The sequence below is a fragment of the Sminthopsis crassicaudata genome, chromosome 6, assembly GCF_048593235.1.
Source record: "Sminthopsis crassicaudata isolate SCR6 chromosome 6, ASM4859323v1, whole genome shotgun sequence".
Taxonomy (NCBI): Eukaryota; Metazoa; Chordata; class Mammalia; order Dasyuromorphia; family Dasyuridae; genus Sminthopsis; species Sminthopsis crassicaudata.
This window is the reverse complement of record NC_133622.1, coordinates 165,998,519-166,026,241: the sequence shown is the minus strand read 5'-3', so window position 1 is coordinate 166,026,241 and position 27,723 is coordinate 165,998,519. Positions and strand designations below refer to the sequence as shown.

The 27,723-nt window shown below is 37.6% G+C and overlaps 1 protein-coding gene across 8 annotated transcripts in view; it reads left to right on the top strand.

Moving 5' to 3' along the window:
- Positions 1-27,723, top strand: part of RUFY3 (RUN and FYVE domain containing 3) — a 131,582-nt gene that overhangs the window by 50,356 nt on the left and 53,503 nt on the right. For all 8 annotated transcript variants that reach the window (XR_012483464.1, XM_074275112.1, XM_074275115.1 and 5 more), the window contains 2 exons: positions 20,323-20,496; positions 23,353-23,470. Coding sequence is in view for 7 of the 8 variants with exons in the window: in XM_074275112.1 (XP_074131213.1) it covers positions 20,323-20,496; positions 23,353-23,470 (292 nt within the window). In the remaining variant the exon portion in view is untranslated. The remainder of the gene's footprint in view (positions 1-20,322; positions 20,497-23,352; positions 23,471-27,723) is intronic.

Sequence of the window (27,723 nt, the reverse complement as noted above, 5' to 3'; positions counted from 1 at the left end):
CTTGAATTCATCTTATTTTGGACATTCGCTCCAATTTTAGTAATTTTTGTCTTTTCCTTTCAGGCAGAAGTGTCATTACTCTTGACAGAGAAAACAAAACTATTGAATAGCTCGGCCTTCTCTCTGTGTTCAGTTAGGATTAGATCCATTCCAAAAAATGGTCTTATCCCTTCCTTGACTTTTATAGTAATATAGATAAATGCTACTTTTTATGGTTTTTATCTTCTCTTGCTAGCTCATTCTGATCTTTGGCATTCCTAATGTTTTTTACAGGATCTGGTTACTTGACCTTTCTTCAATATTTTAGATATTTCTTTTTAGAATTGTAAGCTAGTTAATGAGCTTGCAATAATTTTTTATCAGTCTTTTAAGAAAAATCCCATTTTATTTTGAGTAGAATTGTGTCCTTCCTTTGTCTCCAGAATTTCATTCTAGAGTACCTTCCATCTCTCCTGGGTTGACTTCCTTGTTGAGTATTAGCTTTGGGGATCCTACTTAACCTTCTTTTGAAACCTCTGAAATATGTTTTCTCCAAATTGAGGGTGCTTGTCAGCTGTCAGCCTGGACCACTTTTGTTGGCTGGTGGTTGTCCTTCATTCTTGAAGAGGACCATATGACGTCACTATTATTGGAACTGAGTTACAATGTGTCCAACTGTGGCTGATCAGACCTGTATGAGCTCAGCCACAGGTTGAGCACAGTCTCTATAAACATTTGGGGGTTTCTCTAACTTTTTGCATCTCGTTTTTTTGGGGGGGCTACTTTAATTCTACTTGGCTCATAGGGCACAGCATCTCTCGGATGAGGGTTCCCCAGGATGGGAGGTCCTGGGCCAGCATCTCCTATGTCATACAACCAATTCTGACGTTCTTTGGTACAAACCTAAGAGGGAGTGGTCATTTCCTCCTGAAAATCTCATCATTCCCACCCTAGCAATTTGTTTCTCTTTGTTAGTAAGAATCATATCTAGAATAAAATTTCCCTTTTTAATCCATCTTGCCTTTTGGTGGCTTAGTGCATAGAGTACCAGGCCTGGAGTCAGGGAATCTCATCTTCCTAAGTTCAGATACTGTTCAAGTCACTTAACAGGTTCCACATCTATAAAACAAGCCAAAGAAGGAGGTGACAAACCATTCTTCTATCCGCCAAGAAAACCGTTAAATAGGATCACAAAGAATTGGACAAAACTGAAATGACTGAACAGCAAAAACAACCTTTTTATGGATACAGTTGTGACTAAGGCAAGTCAAGAAATGATCCGTTTCTTACCCAGGAAGAATTCAGCAAAATGCCTGGATAATTGAAGCCGCCTATCCCTACTAAGTCAACTATTGTGCCAAATTTTTTACCTATTCACTCTTTCTTTTCCAGGTGACCTGAAGTCTATACTGAAAACAAAATCGCTTTTGTTCCTTCCTCCATGACCTTCACCATCTGTTCTCAATCCAGATTTCCTCCCATGAGTCACCCATCATTACAGTTTCATGTCAACTATAATATAATATGATCTGTTTCCCAAAGTAGCTTCTATTTCTCCTTCACCCAATTTCCCTTCTTTATACTTCTTTCCCAAGCCTTGCATTCCTTATCCCAGGAGGATGATTGTAGGATTATTGACAGTGCAAGACACATAAATGTATATTTTCCAGAGAGCGGAATTGCATTGGGGGGGGGGGTAATTCTTGAATATGAAAGGGCCAAGGCAAATAGCAGGTGTCATAAAACCCCCAAGCACAAATCTGTCCTGCCTCTGGATGGCCGAGGGAGTCCTGAAGGGATCAGCTGGCAAGGAAATAGGGGGCTTGGGGTTGGGGCAGATTGACCCTTCGGAAAGTTGATTGAAGGGGAAATATACTGTGTTATCCCATTCCTTCTTCTCTTTAGTCCTCTTCTGAATTATGTATAGCCTTCTATAAGTCAGTAATACCCAGGAGATGAAAAGTGCCTCCTTGTATTGGTCATCTAGGGTTTTGTTGTTTTGTTGCTTTAGCTGTGAGCATTTGTGGATATACCTGGGAACAAAGGGACTGGTTCCTTCAGTTTTTTTCTCTTGCAAACTTGACTCCCCTGATGCCTCCCCTCCCCAGCCTCCTACTGCTGTTTGGGGTTCCCTCCCTCTCCCTTTTTAGTTCAGAGTCCTTTTCCTTAAGATGATAAGACACCTGGTCTCAGTACACTTCCTTAGTCAGGCTCTGCCTCTAGGGGAGAATCTTTCATCCCAGTTCCTTATTTAAGGGTTTTTGTTTATGACCTTGCCAGCACACATGAATATTTCCTTACACAAAGAGCAGAAAAAAGAGGCATCCAGGTGGCAAGAAACCAGGTAGAGGGAATTTCAAATCCAGTCTTTGACTTGACTTCAGTCACTGAACCCCTGATTTGTCTTAATTTCCTCCTCTGTAAAATGGGGATTATAATGGTACCAACCTCCTGGTGGTTCCAAGAATCAAATGGGCTTAACATCATGTAGTGCTTGACACAATGCCTGGCTCACAGTAAGTTTTTTATTATTATCATTACCCTCCATGGGGACAATTTCCTTCTAATTTTTCAGAAGTCCTTCTCCCTTGACTCTCAGGGAAACTAACTCTCAATCTACAATCCATGAAAGAGTACTAAAGAAGAAAGAATAATCCCAGAACAGGCCAGCCTTCTCTTAATGAATGTATTTTGATCCAAGTTGTCTATGGGCCTTTCTTAATGATAATTTGGGGTCTGTATTTTGAAGTTTTAAGGAGAGCACCTCTAATTAGAGGGCAGAGCAGGAAGCTCCTTCTAAAACTTCCAATTAAGGAAAACAACCCAGGCCAGCCGCCTCTTTTCCCCACTAGACTACACTTTTCTCTGTCTCATACCCCATCTGGAATCCTTCAAGATCTCCTCTGCCTTGGAACTCATCTCTACCGTCTGTTCCTATGATTAGAAGGTTCTTGGAACTATTTTCTTCAGGCAAAATATGCCCAATTTCACTGAAAAAGTTTTTCCAAGATTGATATCTGGTCACTTAATACAAATATCCTTTGGGTTCATGTAACGTTCTTGAATTGTGAGGGTCTGGTCGTCTGCTCAGTTATAATTCTTCTCTGGGAGGAGATCTGTAAAATCTTTTCCTCTGTGCGCAGGTTTCTTGGGAGCTCTGAATCTGCTCCAACTCTTGTCCTTTCTCAAATCAGACTGGTCTCCTTTCAGCCTGCCTGGCGTCAAGACTTTATCCCAGAGTCGATTCTCCCAGACCCAATGCTGCCCTTCTTTTATCCTCCCAGAGAATGGGCGTGGGATAACGCAAGGGCTTCTGGGAAACATTACTTCAACCAATGAGCTTGTTCCTCCTAGAATTCCTAAGGTGTAATCTCCCTTTAAAGGCCCGAACCAAAGGACTGAGCCAGAGAACTGTCAAGTCAACCTGAATTCTCACCTTGTCACTGTCCAGACAACCTGAGTTCTCACCTGGTAATCCTAACAGGTTCATCCATCCAACTTCCTGTTCCAAACTTAATTATACCCAAACTTAATTTCTATTTAGGAAGAACAGCAAGAGAGAGCCTGTCAAATTCTATGCAAACATCTAGGTAAATTATAAAATATTCCATTGCTCTACCTGTCTCATGATCCCTAATTCAGACTGTCTACTCTGTCATAAGGAGGATTATTAGGTCAATAATCACATCATGAAAACACATTGAGATTTGGGTCTTGCCCATGGTAACCAAATAGTAGAATTTTCATTCATGAAGGAAAAAGTATTTAACATTGTAACATGTAATGATCATACCCCAAAACTGACTCTCCCAGCTTGAATCCCATCTTCTGGTGAGATAGAAACAAATCTTTTAACTAGCATAATTGTTGACAGTAATTCTTAATTAACTAGATGGACAAGTTCCCATTAATGATAGCAGGAATGAACAATTCTATTGATTTAAACTAATATTTTCTACCTAGTTTAAAGGAAGACTAGGCCTTCCTTTCATCTCTCACATTCAGCACTACCTTGACAATTCAAACTAGTTCCCCTCTCATCTCCAGTGCAACATTTCAGAAGGGGAAGGCATCATGGTATATATAGTGAGAAAAGGGCTAGATTCAAACCTTGGTTTGGAAAATAGCCTGCCTCTGCATCTTACCTCCTCTTCTGGAGGCCCTCTCTAGGCCTTGGTTTACTCATCTCGGGAAAATTTATAATTTATTGAAATTTACAATTGTTTTTATAATCCTGTTATAATTATTTTTAATAATCACAAAGAGTTTAGGTACTCAGGCAGGAGGGGATAAGATATTTAAAGTCTCAGCAAGTTCTGTTTTTCTGTGTTAAGTGACTCATAAATGTGTAAGTGGTTAACTTTTATCAACATCTTTGATATAGCAATTAGTTCAGGAAATCATACTGATTTAATGCAAAGGCTTAGGTATATGTATCATGGCTTAAAAAAATACATATAATGGAAAATGCTAATATAGGGGCAGCACATTCTGATCTGTAAGCCTCCTATCCCTCTGGCTTTAACTTTTGAATTTAAATTATGTTGAAGAGTGTTAAATTGGAAAGTATACCAGGACTTAAGGAAAGAATTTAGAGAATTGAAATTAATGTCCTTCAAGCTATTGTAAACCCTTAATTTTGAGGCAAATTAACTTAGAATGCAATGATTTCATTCTGCCCATTTGTTACTTTTCTGGCTTAAATGATTTTGGTGAATAAAAGTATGATGTGAACAAAATCACAGGGAGCAGTGTTCACACAATACTGTGTATTATTGTCTGTCTGCTAAGTAGCTTATTGTATTTTGAGGAGTTTTTAATGATATGTTGCACTTTTTTTTCCCAGTTAGCAAGCATTTTTCTCTTTTATATCCCCTTCATTAAATAAAAAACCCTTTGGAATGGATATGCATAGTTGGGCAAAACAATTCCTTCATTGGCTGTGACGAGAAATTTCTTTCTTCATCTTAAGTTTGACAGATGACAAATGATACAGTTTAAAAAAAAAAAATCTGCTGTTACAACCAATTCCTGTAGTTAACTATTGACTTTTCTTTTGTCCATAATAATAATACAATAAAAAACTCCCCCCATGAAAATAAATCCAGAATGTTCCCAAAGTCTTAGTGCATCTTTAAATGCATCTTTAAATTTATGTAATATATATATAATATATAGAGAGATATATAATATATATCTATATAAATACACACACACACACACACACACACACACACACACACACACACACACACACACACACACAGAGATAGATAGCCTAAATAGTTTATGTATTTGGGACACCCTATGATTACTTGAAATCCAGAAAAAATGTTGCAGCTTGGTAACATTGTAGATAGTATACTGAACCTGCTGACATGCTAGCTGAGTGACCCTGAGCAAAGTCACCCTCTGTCTCAATTTCTCCCTCTATAAAATGGGGGTATCACTGTACCTGTCTTATATTATTGTAAAGAACAAATGAAATATTTGTAAAGTACTTGGCAACCTTTAAAAAGCTCTATGTAAGAGGTAGCCATTACTGTTATCATTTAGAGCAATACTATGGGCTATTACTCTTCAGTCCTTATTGGTAATGTGTCATAGCCAGCCCACCACCAATCATGTGCCACTCATTTGCCCTCTGTGATAGTGTAGCCACACCTGTAAAAAGTTTGTCTGAAAAAGATGAACTTTCTGGAGCCAGACACTTCGTTTTTGTTTGTCAGTCGTCTGAAGGAATTGCTGCTGTCATCATTTGGACTTCTGCTGTCTTTCAAAAGTTATCTCCCCTCATGCGTTATCATAATCTTTGCAGAAATTGTTCTCTTGACTCCCTACCATCCTGGCTTTTCATACCCCCTTTTTCTCCTTATTTGCTTTTACCTTGTATTGATCCAATCCAATAATGTTTATCAAATGCTTCCTATGCAGTAGGTACTGGGCTGAATAGTGCAGAAACAGTTAATAAAAAAGGATGACAGATCCTGCCCTCAAAGCTCTTGTAGTCCTGGGGAAAATAATAACCCTAACTTATTTTCACTGGGCTTCAGTGTTAACAGCATATAAAATCAGGTAATTTCATATAAACATAATGTAGTTTTGCAGAATGGGGTAGTAGCCAGGTGGCCCAGTGGAGAAAGAGCTGGGCCTGAAGTCTGGAAGACCTGAGTTCAAATGTTGCCTGAGTGAGACACTGACTGTGTGACCCTGGGCATATCACTTACCCCTGTTTTTTGGTGGCTTTTTTCCAACCCCTGGCATTACAGAATTTGAATTAAGCCATTCTATAAGGGCTTGGAGGTAGCTTAGTGGTTGTTACCCAGTACTGATCTTGACCTTACTCATATCCAGAGCACAGAGCTTGCTTCCATCTATCGAGGATCTAGCTTTCAGGCCCACTTCCAGTATATCGTTAATTAGCAGCATTATCCTTCACGGGAGAGGCTAGGTAGAAAAAGGGGGAGATTATTCCAGGGAGAAAAGGGCAGTTTCTGGGGAAACATTTGTCGTGCAGCTGATGTGGTTTGTTATCAGAATGAGAAGATATTCCTTGTTCAAGGGCAGAAAACTGGGAAAGAGGCAGTGACCAGTACTTTTAGAATTATGAAAGAGGTCCTTTTGACCAAGACTACAGGGTTGGAATAACTCTTTAGACCAGACTGCAATTGTCTCCTAAACAAGGACAACAATTGATTTTTACAGCAAATGTGTCCTTGACGTGGCATATTTCTTCTTCTGCAGCAGTTGGGGACTTTATCTCTAGGTCCCCAGAGAGTTTGAGTGGATGGAGGGATCTCTATATTGTTCATCAAAATATCAAAATGATTGTGGTTCTTATTCTTCTCTCCCCCCCCCCATTTCCCCATTCAAACAAATCTTTTTTTTATTATTATTAATTAATTTTTAAAATAAATTTTTACAAAAATTTTATGTATGGGTAATTTTCCAGCATTGACAATTGCAAAACCTTTTGTTTCAACTTTTCCCCTCCTTTCCCCAGATGGCAGGTTGACCAATACATGTTAAATATGTGAAAGTATAAGTTAAATACAATATATGTATACATGTCCAGTTATTTTGCTGTACAAAAAGAATTGAACTTTGATACAGTGTACAGTTAGCCTGTGAAGGAAATAAAAAATGCAGGTGGACAAAAATAGAGGGATTGGGAATTGTATGTAGTGGTTCATAGTCAACTCCCAGAGTTCTATTGCTGGGTGTAACTGGTTCTGTTCATCACTGATCTGTTGGAACTGATTTGGTTCATCTCATTGAAGAGAGCCATGTCCATCAGAATTGATCATCATATAGTATTGTTGTTGAAGTATATAATGATCTCCTGGTCCTGCTCATTTCACTCAGCATCAGTTCCTGTAAGTCTCTCCAGGTCTTTCTGAAATCATCCTGCTGGTCATTTCTTACAGAACAATAATATTCCATAACATTCATATACCACAACTTATTCAGCCATTCTCCAATTGATGGGCATCCACTCATTTTCCAGTTTCTGGCCACTATAAAAAGGGCTGCCACAAACATTCTTGAACATAAAAGTCCCTTTCCTTTCTTTAAGATCTCTTTGGGATATAAGCTGGATCAAAAGGTATGCACAGTTTGATAACTCTTTGAGCATAGTTCCAAATTTCAAGCAAATCTTTTAGGAAGGCTCTTGGAACAGCCCCACTATTCTGCTACTTTTCTCTGTTAACAAAACCAAGTTTGCCCCATGACCTTTGATGGTGATCTGGAAGGGAGACATTAATCTCCTCTCTTCTCAAGAACCTGTTGCTGTAGTAAGTTTCTTTCTTTTCTCTTCTTTTCTTTTCTTTTCTTTTCTTTTCTTTCTTTTTCTTTTCTTTCTTTTTCTTTTTCTTTTTTGCTGAGATAATTGGGATTAAGTGACTTGCCTAGGGTTACTCAGTTGAGAAGTGTTAAGTGCCTGAGGTTATATTTGAAGTTGGGTTCTGACTTCAGGGCTAGTGCTCTATCCACTGCGCCACTTACCTGCCCTATCTGTAGTAACTTTCTAAGTCAGATTTTTAAAAACTTGTTACATTTTGTAAGCATTGCTATAGAAAATTGATTAATGTGATTTTTACTATAGCATCATTGATCAGTTATCACAAAAACCCAGGAAATGACCCAAACCCCACACTATTCCTTAGTTTGGCAATTCTCTTGACTCATCTCTTGGGTGGTTCAGGCTTATTCTTGAACTCTCATTGATTGCATTGAGAGTTTCCTCTGCTTGCAATAATGTGAAAAAACATCCTGCTCATGCAACTAATGTGTCAAATTTTACCTGTGTTCAAATGGGCAATTGTAACATTGGTCATTCAGTTTCTTCAGTCACATCCAGCTCTTCATAATTCTATTTGGGGTTTTCTTGGCAAAGATATTGCAACAGTTTGTCATTTCCTTCTCTAACTCATTTTATAGATGAAGAAACTGAAGTAATAAGCAGAATTAAGTGACCACTAATAAGTGTTGGAGGCCACATTTGAACTTGATTCCAGGTGCTCTATTTCCACCTCAATGTCCTAATTTTAAAATTAGGCAGAGAATTCTAATTGTACTCTTCTTGAAGAAGAGAAGTTTCATAGCAAAATTACTGGGTGAGGTGGTGGTGGTGAGGTCATATCGCTCTGTGATTTCATCAGGATAGGAAAGGCCCAGTGTGGAAGCTCATGTTATTAAGATGGATTTCCGATGCTTTTATCTTAAGACTTGATCTTCTGATTTTTCTTGCACAGCATGATAAATATGGAAATATATTTAGATGAATTGCTCATGTTTAACCTGTATTGCATTACTTGCTGTCTAGGGGAAGGAGGGAGAAAAGTTGGTATATGAGGTTTTTCAAGAGTGAATGATGAAAACTTATTTTCCTAGGGCCCTGAAGAGGGAGAGTCACAGAGCTAGTATGTATCAGGGAGAACTGGAACTTGGGATCTCCTGCCTCTGAGGATATTCCTTTGTCTACTGTGCCAGGCAGGCAGGCTAGCTTTCAGTCTAGAGAGCAAAGTGTTTTATGTCCTGATCCCCTCTAGCTGGCAATCTCATAATAGAGACCCCTTCTTAGAATTATGTTTTTAAAAACAAAAAACAAGGGACATCTAAATGGCACAATGATAGAGCACCTGGAATCAGAAGGATCCGAGTTCAAATGTGGCCTCTCAGTCTCTTATTAGCTATTGTTATAAATAAATCAGTGCAGAAAATAAAAGACACAGGATTTCAAAGGAAGTCAGTTACATATAGTTATTTAAAAAAAAAAAAAGCAAATTAAGTTCATGGACTAGATTAAGAAGCCCTGCTCTAGAATGAATTATTTTTCATTTACAGAATTACAGAATATGTGAGGCAAAGGATCTTACCTGATACTTAGTCTAGTAGTACTGACTTGAAAGAAGAAAGTATTTTTTTTTAAAGCAATACTAAATAAACAAATAGGAAGAAATAGAAGTCTAACTAGCAATCATACCCATGAATATGGATGGATTAAACAATTTGGTAAATTTAACAAGAGTAATAGTCTGGCTAATGGGACACAACCCTCCAGTTTGTTGTATACATTAAATGATTCTAAACAAGTAAGACTTATAATTATACTCTTTTGCAAAATAAGAAATAAAAAATTCACCATATCAATAGAGAAATCTTACAGCAATAAAATAAAAATTTACAATATCAATAGAAATAATTCCTATAGAATAGGAAAACCTTATACTTGAAAGAACCATACACAATAAACCAGTATCAGTACTAAGCAACAAATGATAACATGAAAATCTCTCATGAAAATGTTACCTAAATGATCCAGAAAAAAGACATAGGTAATAACACAGTAATAGAAAGAAATTTCAATGTTCCTCTCAGAGAATCTAGAACTCTAAACAGAAAGTTAAGCAAAAGGGGACATCCAGGGCTTAAAATAACTGAAGAATATAGAACTGAAATATTTATGGTGATTCTTGAAAGGAAAACATTAAAGAATATACATATTGAGCACCACATAGTAGCTTTACAAAAAAGGAAAAAAAAGGCCCTCCATGTGCTAGAGTGTAAGAAATTCTAAATGTAAGGAAGTTAAAATGCTACATATAAATAAGGAGGCCATAAAAATGGCAATTCAAGGAACACAAGCAAAAGATAGAAGATGAAGATTTAATGTGACATCCTTAGTAGATGGAAGAAAAAAGTTAACAGAGTAGCTTCATGTGAGAGAATTTATACAACATAGCCAAAACAATCTTCAAAAGAAAAATTAGATCCCTAAAAACACTCATTAACAAAACAGAGCAAGAATTAATCTGGAATTTAGGAAAAAAATACAATGCCAAACTTCAAGTAAGAGCAAAAGAGAGGGGGCAACTAGGTGGTATAGTGGTTAGAGCAGCTTCCCTGAAGTCAGGAGGACCTGAGTTCAAATATGACCTCAAATACTTAATACTTCCTAACTGTATAACCCTGGGCCAGTCACTTAACCCCAATTGCCTCAGCAAAAAAAAAAAAAAAAAAAAAAAAAAAAAAAAAAAAAAAAAAAGCAAAAGAGAAAATTTTTAACAAACAAGGAGAAATAGATAAATTAGAAGCGTGTAGAACTGATAAAATTAAAACTAGTTCTTTGAAAAACAAAATTGATAAATCTTTAACTTCATTAAAGAGATGAAAAGAAAAGAAAATTATTCAATTATTCCAAGTAAAAGGGAAGAAATAAAAATGTCTGTCTGGAACCTACTAAATAATTTAATAAAAGGAAATGAAATGATTAGTAAAGTACTTATCAAAGGGGGGTGGGGGTGGGGAAGATCCCAGGTACTTCTACTAGGAAGTAGAAAATGAAATTTTAATTTTTGTTGTCATAATTTTGATTAATTACTTTAAAAATACAACAAAAAAAAAACACCATTTATTTTCAGTTTCAAGTTCTATATACCTTCCTCCAACCACACCTCTACTAATTGAGAAGGCTAGCAATGTATGATACCCAGTATGCATGGGCTTTCATGTAAAACACTTCTACATTAGCCACATTGCATTCCCCCTATGCAAAGTGAAAGAAAATATGTTTTGCTCTGCACTCGGTTCATTAGTTCTTTCTATGGACATGGATAGTATTTTATATGATGAACCCCTTGAACTTGTTAGTAATTTTGTGGATTATAATAGCTAAATCTTTCATAGTTAATATTATTACAGTATGTTGTAATAGTTGTTCAGTGTTCCCCTGATTCTTACTTCACTTTGCAACAGTTCAAATTAGTCTTTCTTATTTTTTCTTATACTACAATAGTATAATGTCACACTCATAAAGCACAATTTCAGCCATTACTCTAATGATTGTTTCCTTGATTACCAGTTTTTTGCCTCTGCAAAAAAGAGCTACTATAAATAGTTGTGTATATCTTGGTCCTTTTCCTTTTTCTATGATTTCTTTGGAACATAATAGAACTAATAGTGGTATTTATATGGGTCATACGGTATGTACAGTTTCTGCTCTTTGGATATATAGTTACAAAATGTTAACCAGAATGGTTGGATTAATTTATAACTCCATTATCCCCTCCAGCATTTGTCAGTTTTTCTTTTCTGTCATTTTAGTTAATCCCTAATTTCCTGATTGTCTTGATCTTTTATTCTTCCAGATGGATTTTATTAATTTTTTTCTAACTCTTTAAAATAATTCTTTGGTAATTTGATTGGCACTAAACAAGTTGATTTAGTGTTGTAATTTTTATTTTATTGACTTAGCCTACCCATGAGCAAATCATATTTCTACAGTTGTTTAGATCTGGTCTTTATTTGTGTGAAAAGTGTTCTGAAATGATGTTCATATAGTTAATCTTTGTGTTTTGACAGGTAAATTCCCAAGTATTTTATGCTATCTGCAATTATTTTAAATGGAATTTCTCTTCCTGCTGAGTTTTGTTGGTAATATGACTTTATTTTAATATCTTGCAACTTTGTCAAATTTGTTGTTTTGACTAGGGGTTTTTTTTGTTTTTTTTTTTTTTTTAGTTGATTGTTTAGGGTTTTCGAATTATATTGTCATGTTGTCTACAAAAAATGATAGTTTTGTTTCCTTATTGCCTGTTTTATTCTCTTCTTTTTCTTGTCTTATTGCTATAGCTAGTATTTATTAGAAAGGCCATTAAAGATAATGCTTGCCTTGGTTTTAAAAGATACTATTTATCATTTGGGAGCAGCTAGGTACAGTGGATAAAGCACCAGGCCCCAAACATTTATTAATTAGCTTTGTGACCCTGGGTAAATCACTTAACTCTGCTTCAGTTTCCTCATTTGTAAAAATGAGCTGGGGGAAAGAAATGGCAAACTACTCCAGTGTCTTTGCCAAGAAAACTCTAAAAGAAGTCATGAATGTTGAACTAGCTGAAAAACTACTAAACAAACAAAACATCCTTTTAGAAAAAGATTCATTTTTGTGCATTGATGTATACTGTAGACAATGAATTATATTTCCTTTATCTGTAGAAGTTAAATCATTACAAATAAATAATCTTATGAGATTAGTTGCCATTTTTGTTTCATGGACTCAAAATAATAGTAGAATTTTCTAAAACAATTTTTAAAAAAATATAGTAAAGTATATTTTGTTACACTTTCTAGGTATCTACTATTCTCATGAATTAATTTATAATAATAGCTATCATTTGTACATAGTGCCATAAAGGTGTGTAACACTCTTTAGACAGTTAAAGCAGCATGATGAGGTAGTACCCCCATTTCATAGGTGATACACTTAGAGCTTATGAAGTGTCTAGAGTTATATAGCTAATAATTGTCTGAAGCTGGATTTGAATTAGGATCTTCTTGAATCCTTGTCCTGAATTCCATCTATTGCTCAAGCTAGTTTTGAAAACCTCAAATAAAAAATGCTTATTAAATGAGACAGACTCCTTTCATGTTCAGTACCATGAAAATAGTAAGAGAAATACCACCATCCATAAGGTATTATTTATATTATATAATATTTTAATTTTTAATATAATGATCAGAATACCAGTATTTCAAATACTGGTATTTAATTCCAGAATTTATAGAATTGACTATTGACTAAATAATGTTAGATTGATTTCCTTTGTGAAGTTATCTTTTTTAAAACTAACAGTTAATGTTTGGACATGTATTAATTTATACATGTATTGGTCAACCTGCCATATGGGGGGGAAGGGAAAACTTGGACAAAAGGTTTGGCAATTGTCAATGTTGTAAAATTACCCATGCAAATATCTGGTAAATAAAAAGCTATAACAAATTTTTAAAAAAATAAAACTAACAGTTAAATGTGGATTATCAGCTTCCCCGGTAGTCTTCAGTTATTCACTCACCCTCTGTAACAAAGGTTCCTCTCTGGATCAGGGCTTCATCATCATTTTTTGAGTCATGGATCTCTGGCAACCACCTCCTGTCCCCTTTCCACCTCTCATATCCCCTGTAAAATATGCTTTTTCTCAGTTTATGCTTTTTCATAGTTTATAACAGAATGAAATGCTAAATTTCAGTTGGAGGTTAGTGAGAATAAAAGTGATTTATGCCCCTCCCCATCTTATTTAATGGCTTGTATAGTATTGTAACTATGCATGCACCCCGCATGAGAAACCTGACTTAAATACTGTGACTAAAATTTGAATCTTCCTTAAAAATATAAAACTCTCCAATAGTTTCAGATATAGAATGAACTGACCCACGACTATTTCTCTTGACAAAACTATTTAATACTGACTCTAAGAACTGTTATTTAATTTTCATTTTTAAAATATTACTTTTAAAATGTAAGTTACAGCTCCCATATGCAAAGGGGGGGCGGGGGAGGTAATTTTTGTATTAGGTGACAATGATACATGAAGAGAGATGATGCGTCTTTCAACAACAACAAAAACAAATCTTTTGTGCAAATTGTTTTTCTTATTTTAAGGGAATTATGGCCGAATTTGAACTCCCGAGTCCAGGCCCGGTGCTCTATTCATTAAGCCACCAACACAGTATACCAATATAAATGGAAGAACTAGAAAAAAAAGGATTGCAGTGTTAGGAAATTAGAATGGCCAAGCTTGCCCCCTCCAAACCAAACTAAAGAGCGCGCCCACTTTCCTTCATAGCTCGGTGAGGACTGTGGGCGAGGAGCCAGCAGCCAGTCAGATTCGGTGGGTCTGACACTTGGTTCTGCTGGGCGTTGTTAGGCGAGTTATCCCCGGGCGGCTGGACACCTTCGGGAGACTGACTGGCCCTTGCGCGGAGGCGGAATCGCTCGGACTCCGCTCCGTTTCTCTAAGAAAGGGCCGAGGCACCAGACCAGAGACTTGGCGGTGACGGTGCTCCCACAAAAACTTGTTTTACAAAAGTGCTCCCGCTGCCGTAGCAATGGCCTTTTTGCTCCGGAATCGAGGATTGTCAGGCCCGCCGCTTGCTCCTGTTTGGCCTGGAGCCCCACAGAGCGCTGGGCCAGGCTTTGCCTTTAGAGAGTTCTGTGCACCGCTCGGCCGCTGCGGACGGGAGAGCATGAGAGGGTTCACCTCGAACGTTTGGAAAGATTGGGAGAGAGAGAACTGGAGCTCGGGGGAGGGATTTCTCCTCTTCCCCGGCCTCCCTCGGCTGGGCGGCGCTGCTCCGGCCTAGGATGGGAATCGGAGGCGGCGGCCTGGCCCGCGGAGTTGTGACTTTTGGGGCCTCTCGGAGGGAGCCTCCGCCGCCGGGGTTCTGGGGCTCTCTGAGAGAGCAGCGGGTCGCCCTGGCCTTGTAAGAGGCGGGGCTGACTAAGCGGCAGAGGAACTGCAGGGCAGTGGGGCCCCAGGCTGGCACGTGTGTATGGAGGGCTAGGGCCCTTCCTGAGCACCGTGGGGGTCATGGGGAATCTAGGGACTGCAGAATCCCAGCGTTCCTCGCTCTCCTCCTTTATGGCCGAGCTTTCCCGGCCTGACCTTCGGTCTCCTGAGGCCTTTCTGCTCCCTTCCCCCACCCGCGCCCTCCCCTCGGCCCTCCATCCCTGGAATCCTGGAACACCTCCCCATCTCTGCCTCGAGTTCTCCCCAGTCCCAACTAAAATCCCAGCCTTCCTGAGAAGCCCTCCCCCAGCCCCTTGGCTCCAGTGCTGCTCTTTTATTTATGCTCCCTATTAGCTTTCTGGCCTTGTTTATTTGAGTATTGTCTCCCCATTAGATTGTGAGCTCCTGGAGAGCAGGGACTGGCTGGGAGTTTCCCCGTATTCCTAGTGCTCCCCTGTTAGGACAGGCCAGCTCTCCGAGAGCCCGCCCGGCTGTGGATGGAGCATGGGAAGGAGCTGCAGGGCGCCTGGGCTGGGCAGGTGTGCGCCCTGGGACCGAGGAGATAATCGGAGGCAGGGAGGAGGGGGGCCAGACGGCGCCACGGCCTCTGCGTCCCCTTGTGTCCTCCCCTCCCCGGGGGGGGGGGGGGGGAAGAGGGGGCGTTCTGAGCTGGCTCTCCAGCAGCCCCCGTCAGGAGGCTCCCTTGTACTCCGACACTTACCTGGTGCTGAGCTACATAGTAGGTTCTTAAGAAATACTTACTGACTTTTTGAACCCTACTGCACATGTCTGGTGCACTAGCCAGTGCTTGGTCCACTTCCTGGGAGTCCTCCCTGTGCCGCATTCTCGGGCAGTGTTTGATTTTTGGAGGGGTGGGGGTGGGTCAGGGAGGGGGAATAGAGTAGATTCCTTCCCTGGGTCCAATGCTGCAATCTCCAGGTTTTCCAGTTTACGAACTAAGTTCTCCCTGTGTTAATCTTCTGGATCTAGGTTTTCTGGCCCAAAGTCTTTTCTTAATGTCCATGGGCTTTTTGTGAATCTGGGGCAAAAAAAACACGCTTACTGACCTTTCTCCTTGGATTTTGTAATTATTAGTCAATTTGGTAATCATCTTCATCTTTTCTAGGGGTAATTGTATAAGCATTCAACCATTCTTCTGCACACTCTGGGGCTGTTTCATCAATTTTAAAAAATGATTTATTTATATTTTTGATCATTATACATTCTTCTGGTTTTGTTTGTTTTATTTTGTAGAAATGTAAAGTCCTGTTGTCTTTCAATTGTAATCCTTCTCTGGGAGGAGATCTCTTTTCTGTATAATCTTTTCCTCTGTGAGCAGGTTTCATGGGAGGCTTCTGGAGCCTCCAGCCAGAGCGGAGGTAGAATCTGGAATCCTCTTCTTCCCCTCCAAAAGTGTGGGATTGCTGGACTTCAGAATCCACGGGACAGCTTCTCTTTGACTCAATCCAGACTGTTGTTCAGACTCAATGTTGCCTCTTTTTATCCTCCCAGAGAATGGGCTTGTGAGTACTCCCAGGGGCTTGTGGGAACTCCTTCAACCAATGAACTTGCTCCTTTTAAAGGTGTGAACTAAAGATGTGAACTAGAGAATTGTTAAGTACGACTTAGCACTTAGTAAGAACCTAGCATATAAGTACTCACAAATCTGCCCTTTTCCCCCAGGATTCCTTATGTTTCCAATTTCTTACCATAAAATTATTAATTGTAATTTTAATAATTTTCAATTTGTTAATGGATGGATTTTTGCTTCTAGTTTTTTCCTACCACGAAATGTATTACTATGAATAATTTTTGGGAGAGCTTTGTGACCTTTCTGCCTTTATTTTACATATACATATATATATATATATATGTAATAGCCTTTTTATTTTTCAAAATACATGCAAAGATAGTTTTCGACATTCATCCTTGCAAGCTTGTGTTCCAAAATTTTCTCCCTCCCTTCCCATTTCTCCCCTTCCCCTAAACAGCAAGTAATGCAATGTAAGTTAGACATGTTCAGTTTTTCTAAATATATTTTCACATTTATCATGCTGCACAAGAAAAATCAGATCAAAAAGAGGGAAAAAAAGAAAGCAAACAACAACAAGAAAGGTGAAAATACTATGTTGTGATCCATATTGAGTATCTGTAGTCTTGTTGCCATGTACAATAATCTCCTGATTCTGCTCAGCATCAGTCCATGTTAGCCTCTCCAAGCCTCTCTGTATTCATCCTGCTGGTCATTTCTTACAGAACAATAATATTACATAACATTCATATGTTATAACTTATTCAGCCATTCTCCAACTAATAGGCATCCACTCAGTTTCTAGTTTCTTGTCACTACATTTTTGCACATGTGGGTCCCTTGCCCTCCTTTAAGATCCAATAGAGACACTGCTGGATCAAAGGGAATGGGCAGTTTGATAGTCCTTTGGGCATAGTTTCAAATGAATCTCCTGAATAATTGGATCAGTTCACAACTCAATCAATAATGTAGAAGTGTCCCAGTCTTTCCTCATCCCCTTCAACATTTGTCATTACTTTTTTGTGTCATCTTAGCCAATCTGAGAGATGTGAAGTGGTAGCTCAGAGTTGTCTTAATTTGCATTCCCTAATCAGCAGTGATTCAGAGCATAAGATTAGAAATGGCTTTAATTTCTTTGCCTGAAAATTGTCTGTTCATATCTCTTGACCATTTATGATTTGGAGAATGTCATGTATTCTTAAAAAAAATGAGTCAATTCTCTATATATTTTAGAGATAATCTGCCTTTCTTTTTAACCTTTTTGAATTATATATCTATAGTCATGACATTGCTCATGTCTACATTAGACATGATATTAATAGTTTTTCCAAAGTAATTTCTAGAATGAATGAAGTATTTGAGAGGTTGACCCATAGTATATTCTCACATCCTCTTAGATACTGGCTATCCTGATTTTTTGTCACTTTGCTCATTTGCTGTACATAAGATAAAATCCCAGTTGTTTCAATTTAAATTTATTTTGTAATTAATAATTTGTGATAGTATTTCATATTGGTAGCCTTTTGTATTTTTTTTAAAAATTGCTTTCCTTTTAACTTTTGGAGAATGGCCCTTGGTCTTAAAGGTATAATGAAACCAATCCTACTAACACCCTATTGAGTGTGAGGCCATCCTATGAACCATCTGTTTACCTTTGTACATCTACTTTTCACCCTTTATCATCACACCATACATTTGCCAAGTCTTGTTTTTTCTACCTCCATAACATTAAATTATTTGGACAGTCTCCTAATTGGTCTCCCTCCCTCAGTCTCTCCTTACTACAATCCAACCCGAGTACTGCTGCCAATACTTTGTGATCCAACCAAATTGACCCTCTCTCTCTTCTCAGTCTTTCAGATGCAGCACACCTTACCTTGTCCCCTTGCCTTGGCAGTGGCCATCCTCTCTGTGCTTGGAATACACCCCCCCTCCTCACTTGATTTTTAAGATATAACTTAATTACTACCTTTCTTCCTTTCTCATGAAGTCTTTCCTGATTCCTGCCCCCCACCAGCTAGTGTTTCCTTTCCTAACCGCCTTGTATTTAGCTACTTCTTTAAAATATGTATTCTGTATAATCTAAGGTATCCCTGTCTTCTTGTTGTATCCCCTTCTCCACCAAAAGTTGTAAACTCCTAGAAAGTAAAGGTTGCTTCATTCTTTGTATTGCTGGTACCTAGAACCAGTCAGAGCTTAATCATTCCTTGTCAGTTGGTCGGTAGATGGAGTTGCAACTGCTTTGTTTACTGGTTTTACATACAGCAAGAATGCTCATATTGTAATAGTTAGATTGCAAGCTCCTTGAGGGAAGAGATTGTCATTTCCCTTTTTTATCCCTGGCGTTTATCATAGTGTTCGGCATATAACAGGTGCGTAGTGAGTTTTTGCTAGTTGGATTGTTTCACTCTACCCAGCACATACTGGACGATTTACTGGTCATTGGACAAGGAGTTCCTCTTTGAAGCTAAATGAATGGCTGTAGCTGATGGGAAACGGAATGATTCCTTCTGTCCTCTCTGCACCAACCTGCCTTTCTGCCCTCATCCCGGAGGAGCTGGAAGGTGGCTTTCCAGGACAGAGGGCTGGCCATTGGTGCTCACTCCATTGGCTACTGTGGCCAAAGCGGTCAGCCAGCCATTTTTAAGCAATTGCTTATTCTGTGCCTTCTGTGCCTTGGCTGGCCTGGTCTTAAGGCAGGGGTAGACCCAGAGCGCATCTCACTTGATGGTACTACTCTTCTATAAGCTTTGAGAATCCAACATCACCTCCATCTGTTGAAGAGCAGGATTTTGGCATTAGCTTTGTATATTGTAGGTGTTTAGTAATTAATTGTTCATTTGGGTTGTGATCTATGGGAGAAAACAGGTAGAAAGTAAAATTGTTTACAGGAAGATCCGAGTTTGAATTCTGCCTCACTTTAATCAGCTGTGTGATAGATCAAATCACTCATTCTTTCAGTCTCAGTTTACTGATCTGTAATATGGGGATAATAATAACTCCTCTTTCACGGGGTTGTTACGAGAATCAAATGAGTGTAAAATTATCTTTGCAAACCTGAAAGTGCTATATGTAAAAATCATGCTGAAAAGTTTAATGCTAACAATAGCTTTTTAAATGCTCTGGAGCTTTCAAATATAAATATTTCTATGTGGTTACACAATGCTTCCCCCCCCCCCCCCCCTTATTTGACCTATACATCATAGGCAGCTTTTAATACATGTGTCCAAATCTTAGGACTCTTTGACCTTGAAAAAAAATCATTTTTACTTAAAAGCTGTTGAAGTTAGAACAATAGTTTTCCCCTATGCAAATTAGACTAGTTTTTCCTTACCAGATACTGTAATAGATCCTGAAACTTGATTGGCCCAGAGACTATAAATGATTCAGATTGTTGACATGCCTTCTTAGTGCACAGGATAGGAGGTCCAGGCTTGCTGTGATCTTTGACAGACCAGTTAGTCAGTAAGCATTTATTTAGCACCTACTTTGTACCAGGCACTGTTCTAACCTCTGAGATAGAAAGAAATCAAAAGCAGTCTCTACTCCTTGTCTCTTGGGGGAGACAGCCACATATAACAAGATAGAGTCCAGATAAATTAGAAGTATTCAACCCAGGGAAGCACCAAAATTGAGGACAGGCAACTCTGGCAAGGGATTTAGCTCCCTAATGGTCGTGCGTTTTCCTTGTTCCATAACCTTTTCTTGTCACGCCTAAATCAATCTTTTATTAGCTGCTGTTTGAATAAATGTCTCATTTCATTCTGACATCAAACATAAACTACAGGGACACCGGACTGAGTCAAACCTAGCCCCATGTGTGCCTTATCAAGGTTGGCAGTCAGTCAAAACAGATATCAGAACATTATGGGAAAATGTTAAGGAAGCAAAGTGAGTATTATTTGTATGTCTCTAGCAAGCCCCATGTGTAATCATTGAAAAATGGGCATTTATTTGCTGGAGTATCTGGCTTATTATGACTTTTGAGATCACGAAGTCCTTTCTCCCTTCTTTTGTTTACAGATCCCAATTATCTGATGGCCAATGAGCGGATGAACCTGATGAACATGGCCAAGTTGAGTATAAAAGGGCTGATTGAGTCAGCGCTGAACCTGGGCAGAACTCTGGACTCAGACTATGCCCCTCTCCAGCAGTTCTTTGTGGTCATGGAACACTGCCTGAAGCATGGCTTAAAAGGTAGGACCTGGAGAGAGCCGCAGGCCTGTCCTATAAAGACCGAGTGGACATTCTGGGAGAAGTCCTGCTTAGCCAGTTATCTCTGGGGTTGTGGATCCTCTGTCTCTGTCTCTCTTGTCTCTCTGTGTCTCTGTCTGTCTCTGTTTCCTCTCTCTCTCTTTCTCTCTGTCTCCGTCTCCCTCTATCTTCCTTTCTCTCTCTCTCTCTCTCTCTCTCTCTGTCTCCCTCTCTCTCTCCATGTATATCTATCTACATGAATACATATGCATCCATATATGTATATACACATCCATATCATGTGTGTGTGTATACATACATGCATGCAATCCCAATTCATGGTTACCAGCTTTAAAGCTCAGTACTCAGGTTTCCTGGGGAATGAAGCCCTGTCTTTAACTACATAAAATATACTTTGGGAACATTCTTTCATGGGCTTTAGGGGCTAGAGAGTCTGGTACTAGTCTAGTTTCCTCATTTTACAAAAGACAAACTTAAACCCAGAGGACTTAGTCAGGATCACACATTTACTAAGCAGTAGAACTGAAATTTGAACCCAGATCTTCTGACTAAATCTAATATTCTTTCCATACCCTCATTTCTATAACGTGGCATGGTGGATAAATTGCTGGATTTGGAATCAGGAAAAAACCTGAATTCAAATCCTGCTCCGATACTTCCTTATCCTGGTTAAGTCCCTCAGCTGCTTTGTGTCTCAGTTTCTTCATATGTAAAATGGGAATAATAATAATAGCACCTCTTTTGTAGAATCATTATGATAATCCAATGAGGTCAAATATGTAAAAAGCTTTGCAAGCCTTAAAATGCTGTAGAAATTTTTTTGTTGTTTAGTTGTTTTTGGTATATCATGACCCCATTTGAGATTTTATTGGTATTTCTTTGCCATTTTCTTCTCCACCTCATTTTACAGCAACTGAGACAAACAGGGTTAAGTGACTTGCCCAAGATCACCCAGCTAGGAAGTGTCTGAAGTTAGATTTGAATTCAGGTTTTTCTAACTCCAGGCTTAGTGCTCTGTTCACTGTGCCACCTACATGTCCATAGAAATCCTTGCTCTTATTATTAGGTTTAATTTCTCATGAATATTGACAAATTTAATACTTGAAGGATTGACTCTTCCCTGTTCAAATGTTTTGGTTAAAGGCCATTAGAAAATTCTTGCCCATCAGATAAGCACTATCTCCTGCATCAATTGTTGTACACAACGAATCTTTAATTTTTTATAGTTCTGAGTTAAAAGACGTTAAAGAGCACCATAGACTGAGCCCAGCATCAGATGTCATTAGCAAGTTGTTTCTTATGTCTAACTATATTTCCTCCTGTGTAAATTGAGGAGAGTAGGCAGGGTGCTTGCTGATGTCTCTTCTACAGCTTAGTAAAAGGGTAGGATATGACTTTGCTTATGATATAGTGGAACTCACCACAAAATTTTGTTCTGCAGTTGTAGAATAAAAAATTTTATAGGATCATAGAGCCATGACTGAAAGAGACTAACTCTTAAGTCATGATTCAGACATGGAACCTTTTATTTCCAAAGTTAGGGTCCTACCCCTTAATATAATCTTTTTATTTATATAGATATATACATACATATACACACACATACATAGGCATATATATATATATATAATTTTAATGTAATCTGTCAGGTTAAAATATATCCTAATCCTAGAAAACTCTTGTTCATCTTTTACCATGTAGAGGAGTAAACAAGACTTTTCAAAGAATTTGAAATTGATATCTTAATATCCGATTGATATCTTTCAAGAAGTATCTTTTTCTTAAAGTAATCAGACATTAAGAACTCAACAACTTTTCTTTTTTTTCCAAAATAATGGATTGTTTAATATTTCTGAATTTTAAGTGAGTCTTCTAAAAACACAAAACAGATATCTTAGCAGACATGTTCCTTCAAAAGTTATTGCTCCTCTTAAAATTTTTTGTTGCCTTGATTTCATTTGTATGGATTGATAGTACATTGCTTGCCTTCTCAGAGGGTGGTTTGTAAAGGGAGAGAAAGAAATTGAAACTCAAATTTTTTTAATGTTAAAAATTAAGTAATCATTTTTGAAACATGTTAACACACGCAAAAAAATTATTTAATTTCCAAATTAAAATGTAAAACAAAAGGGAGCTTTTTTTGATCATTTATGATTCACAAGTAGAAAAGATTTTTAGATGTAAATACTAAGAAAGAGAAGTCACTTGGCAGGATTAAAATTACTTGAGATAGTAAGCTAAATAATGGAAATGAGCAAAAATGAGGAAGAAGACTGAGTAGGATGATGTCTAAAGTTACTAAAAATTGGCATTGGACCAGTTAATAATCATATAGTACTTATGATGTGACACTATATACTAAGTGCTTTCCAAATATTATTTCATTTGACCCTGTCAACACTTGGAGAAGATGGATGTTATTACCCCATTTCACAGAGGAAAAGCCAAGGTAGACAAGGGCTAAATGATTTGTAAGTTAATAAATGTCTTAAAGCCAGATATGAATTCAGGTTTTTCTGATTCCAACCATTGCTCTCAGGTACTCAGGTATTATGACTAAATCTCTTTGTATTTTTGTTTCTGTTTTTCTCTTGCTTTTAATCTTTGTCCCTTCTTCCTTTTTCCCCTTTTCCCATACAGATAAATTATTGAATGAGTTAACCTTCACCTTATATCTTTGATAAAAATAATGAGTAATTTTAGAAAGTTAGCTCACTCTTTGGATTAGCTCTCTTGAGAACAGTATTTTTGAGGAAAAAATATATGTTTAGGTAAAACAAACAAACCAAAAAAAAAAAAACAAAAACAACCACCATTTTTCTTGTCTGTTTGCCTTAGCTAAGAAAACTTTTCTTGGGCAAAATAAATCCTTCTGGGGCCCGCTGGAACTGGTGGAAAAGCTTGTTCCTGAAGCTGGAGAGATAACAGCAAGCGTCAAAGATCTTCCAGGCCTTAAGTAAGTAAAATATCAGATTGTTAACTTTTCCAGATTAAATCTATTGTTGTTCACTCCCAAACTGTAACGTGAGATGGTACCTGGTAATCACCATTAGCCAGAATCATTACCTCTACATAAGTGTTGAATGCTTGTTATGACTAGACATTTGGGGGGAAAAGAGGGGAATGAGGGAATTGATAATGTTAACACATGCAAAAAAATTATTTAATTTCCAAATTAAAATGTAAAACAAAAGGGAGCTTTTTTTGATCATTTATGATTCACAAGTAATACCAGATAGCTGCCTTTGAGGAAATAATAACATTCTAGTTCAAGTAAATTGTCTTCATGTCAAACCTTTCATACCCTTCTATTTTGAGGGTGGAATGTTGATTAGAAACAGTGACTTTTAAAATAAATTGGAAATATAGTGTGATTTTTTTTTTTTTTCTGGTTAACGAAAAGAATAAGAAATAAGTGCCCAAGAATTGATAGCAGACTACCAAAAAAAAAAAAATTAGCCTCAAATACACAGAAACACAGTAAATATGTAAAGCATAAGTTCAGTAAAAAAAGTTAAATCTTGATTCACCCCAAAAAAGAAAGAATTGATAGCAGAAAATTGAGAACATGCAAAATTGTAATTTAAAAAAATTCTAAGCCATTCCAAGAAAAACACCTAAAATTTTCTCTTGACTGGACTTCCAGGCAAGATAGGAATGGAAAACATTGTAGAGAAGCATAGCTCTCCCCAGTAAATACTGAAGAAAAATCCAGAAAGACTATCATGGAATAAAGAAATCTAAAAAGAAACAGAAGGAAGCCACTCTAAAACTGTCCCCCAAAACAGATCAGCAGATCCAGGGAGAACCACTGTACCAAGTAGCCAACCCTAATTCAAGTAAATGAGGAAGCCCCAGGTGGTGAGAGAGGAACTGAGCCAGAAATGCCCCCTGAAATTTCTTGCAAATAGAATTGCACACCATCAGGCAGGCCTCGCACAAGGGACTCTAAAAGCCTTCAGTCAGGCCCTGCACTTGCCCTGGTCTGTCAGAACAGGGGCATGGATCAGAACCAGCCCTTATGACTCATTGAATGACAAGGTGAGCTGGGCTGTTCACTCCTTGCAGGTCTTACAGCCAAGGAGAAGACGGGTTACTCATGGACAGGGTGCAGAAGCCCCACTCAGCTGAGACTGAAAATGTACACAGAAAGAAGAAATAATGAAGAAATGCTGTAGATGCAGAGAGACTCAGGAAGGAAAGAGTAACTGCACAATAACTAGCAAACCTTCAGAGTAAAAAATAAACTGGTTTCAAAAACTACAAGAGTAGCCATAAGAAAATAAATTGAGAGCTCAAAAGAAAATTATAATTGAAATGAGTTGGGGAAGAAACAAATTAAAAAGAGAATAAATAATCTCATACAGAAAAGTAGTACTACTTTACCCAGAATCAGAGGTTGGAATCTGAGCTTGGTGGAAAAAAAAGAAGAAACAAGAGTAGAAACAGTCCCCTCTAATTATGGGTCACTATTGATTGGATAGAGCATCACGCCCAGAGTCAGGACGATCTGACTTCAAATCCAGCCTCAGACACTTACTAGCTGTATGAACCTGGGCAAGTTATATAACAACTATTTGCTTCAGTTCCTCATTTGTAAAATGGAGAGGAAGAGGAAATAGCAAACCAGTATTTTTGCCAAGAAAATCCCATGGACAGAATTCACGGAGTCTTATAGAATTAGACATGATTGAATAAGTGAACAACCCACATAAAGTATTAATTAGATTTTTTTGTCTTTTTCTACCCTCTTATTTGGAAATGGCTGTTGTGGGAAAAGGAAAGTCATGATAGAAGGAAATAGGTAATTAATAGTAATAATAATGTATTTCATTGGGGTAGGTAACCATAAAATAGGAGGGGAACAGAATTGATTACAAAATAGGAAATGTCAGTATTGTTGATAAGTACCCAACTTAGAGATTTCAGAGCAATCAATTGAAGGACTGGAGCCAAATTTATTAGGCCTAAGATAAATTTTAAAAAGCAATCATGTTCTCTCACAATGTCAACATAGAATAGAGAACTAGACAGGGTTAAAAGATAAGGACAAAAAACTAACTTATGCGTAAGGACACTGTATGTTCAGATATTTGATACATTATGATCCTGGGCAAGTCAATTAACACCAATTGTTTTGCCCTGTCCCCCACTCCCCTCAGAAAGATACTTTATATAATGAAATAATATCACTATTTAATATATGTGTGTGTGTGTATGCATATGGCACCTAACAATAGCTAAGTGCTTAAAAGAAAAGTCAATAAAATTATAGGGAGAAATAGACACCAAAATTATAACAATTGAAGATGACCACAGTATACTGCTTCAGACCTAGAAAAATCCACCTAGAAATAATAGTATTTGAAAATCATCTATTCTCCTCTCCCTTACCCCTTTCAGTTATCTGAAGTATCACCTGGGAAGTAGTAATTTATTCTCTATAGACCTTTCCTTCCAGGCTGAATCAAGACTATTAAGAGAGAGTTCCTAACCAGTGTCACCTTAGGAATGTAGGATTGATTCACTATTAGATAAATTATAAGCATAACAAACCATATTAATAACTAACTAAATTTAAATGATATAATTATATCAATAGATACTTTAAAAAATATTTTGGTGAAGTACAATACCAGATCTAAAATTCAGTTACTAAACAGTAATCATGAAAACTTTTTGGTCACACTGGTTAAAATAGAAAAGTTGATCATGAGAACAGATTAGGGACACGAGATTCAGAAGCAATGAAACATAGTAGCCTAGTTAAGTTAATCTAAAGATTTTGACTGTTCAAGAATGAACTCAAACTGATTAGAACTAAAACACAGTGTATCAAAAATTTGGCTTTAACTTTTATCTTAAATCATGTAATAAAATAAATTTCAAGTGGGTACATGATCCAGACATGAAATGTCACATAAACAAATTAAAAGAGAACGAAAGAAGATAACTCTCATAATAAAGAGGGAAAGATTTTTTTGACTGAATAAAGGGTGGAGATTAAATGGATACAGGAGATTAAATGAGCAGTTCTGTAAAAACTTGAAAGTTTTCTCAGAAATAGAATGCAGTGAAAATTAGATGAAAACATCTTTGTAGCAATTTTCTCAAATTAAGGTTGATATCCAAAATATATGGAATTATAGAAAAACAGAATGCCTTTCCAAAAGATGGCTATAGAGTATGAACAGGCAGTTCTCCAAAGGGAAGATAGGGGAGGGGAGAGAAACAAAACTAGGTTATGAACTTGGTTCACAGGCAGTAATCTCTAGTAATTAGATAACTGCAAATTAAGATAGTGCTGAGGTCTGATTCACGCTTACTGGATTAACAAAAAAATTATCAAAAACAGGAGATAACAATTGTTGGCAGAACTTTAGCAGGACAGGCACACCAGTGCTCTGTTGAAGAGCTATGAGGTGGTTCAATTATTCTTGTAAGCAATTTGGTGTTGTTTCCCAAAAAAAATCATCACATAGTATATACTTAGGGTTTTATCCCAAAGAACTAAAATGGAAAGGACTCACACATCCAAAAATAACTATAGCAAAACTTTGTTGTGTCCAAGAACTCTAGACTAAGGAAGTGTGTCCATCATCTGGAAAATGACTGAGCAAATTGTCATTTGTGAAATGTAATGGCACATTATTCCACTATAAAAAATGATATGAATTCAATTTTTAAAAACCTGGAAAGACTTGTATAAGTTGATACAGAGTGAATTGAGCAAAAGCAGAAGACAAAAATATCATTAAGGAAAGCATCTGTAAAAGACAGAGAGAGAGAAAAGGAGGGAGGGGGAAGAGAGCATGCTTGTACGTGTGTGTGTGTGTGTGTGTGTGTGTGTGTTTTGATCAGATAGTGATCTAAAATTTAAAAAGAAAAAAGAGTATTGATGAATCTTGTTTTAAATTAGAAAATAGTAGAAAGACCTTCCAAAGGTGACACAGATCTACTATTTTCTTAGCTCCCCCTAGTAACTTCTGGTCAGACATTTGGAGCCAGGTGTTTTTTTTGTACAGATCTAGTCTCCATCTCCACAATGAGGATCCTTCTTCCTCAGTCCCTGAAAGAAGAAAAATATTCTCCCCTAAGTTATTTGTGGAAACCACAGAGAAGTACACTGCAGAGAGAATGCTCATTCTCCAGTGGTTTCTGGATGGAGTTGCTGAGGTCAGGCTCCCAGGTGACTGAATGGTAACATAC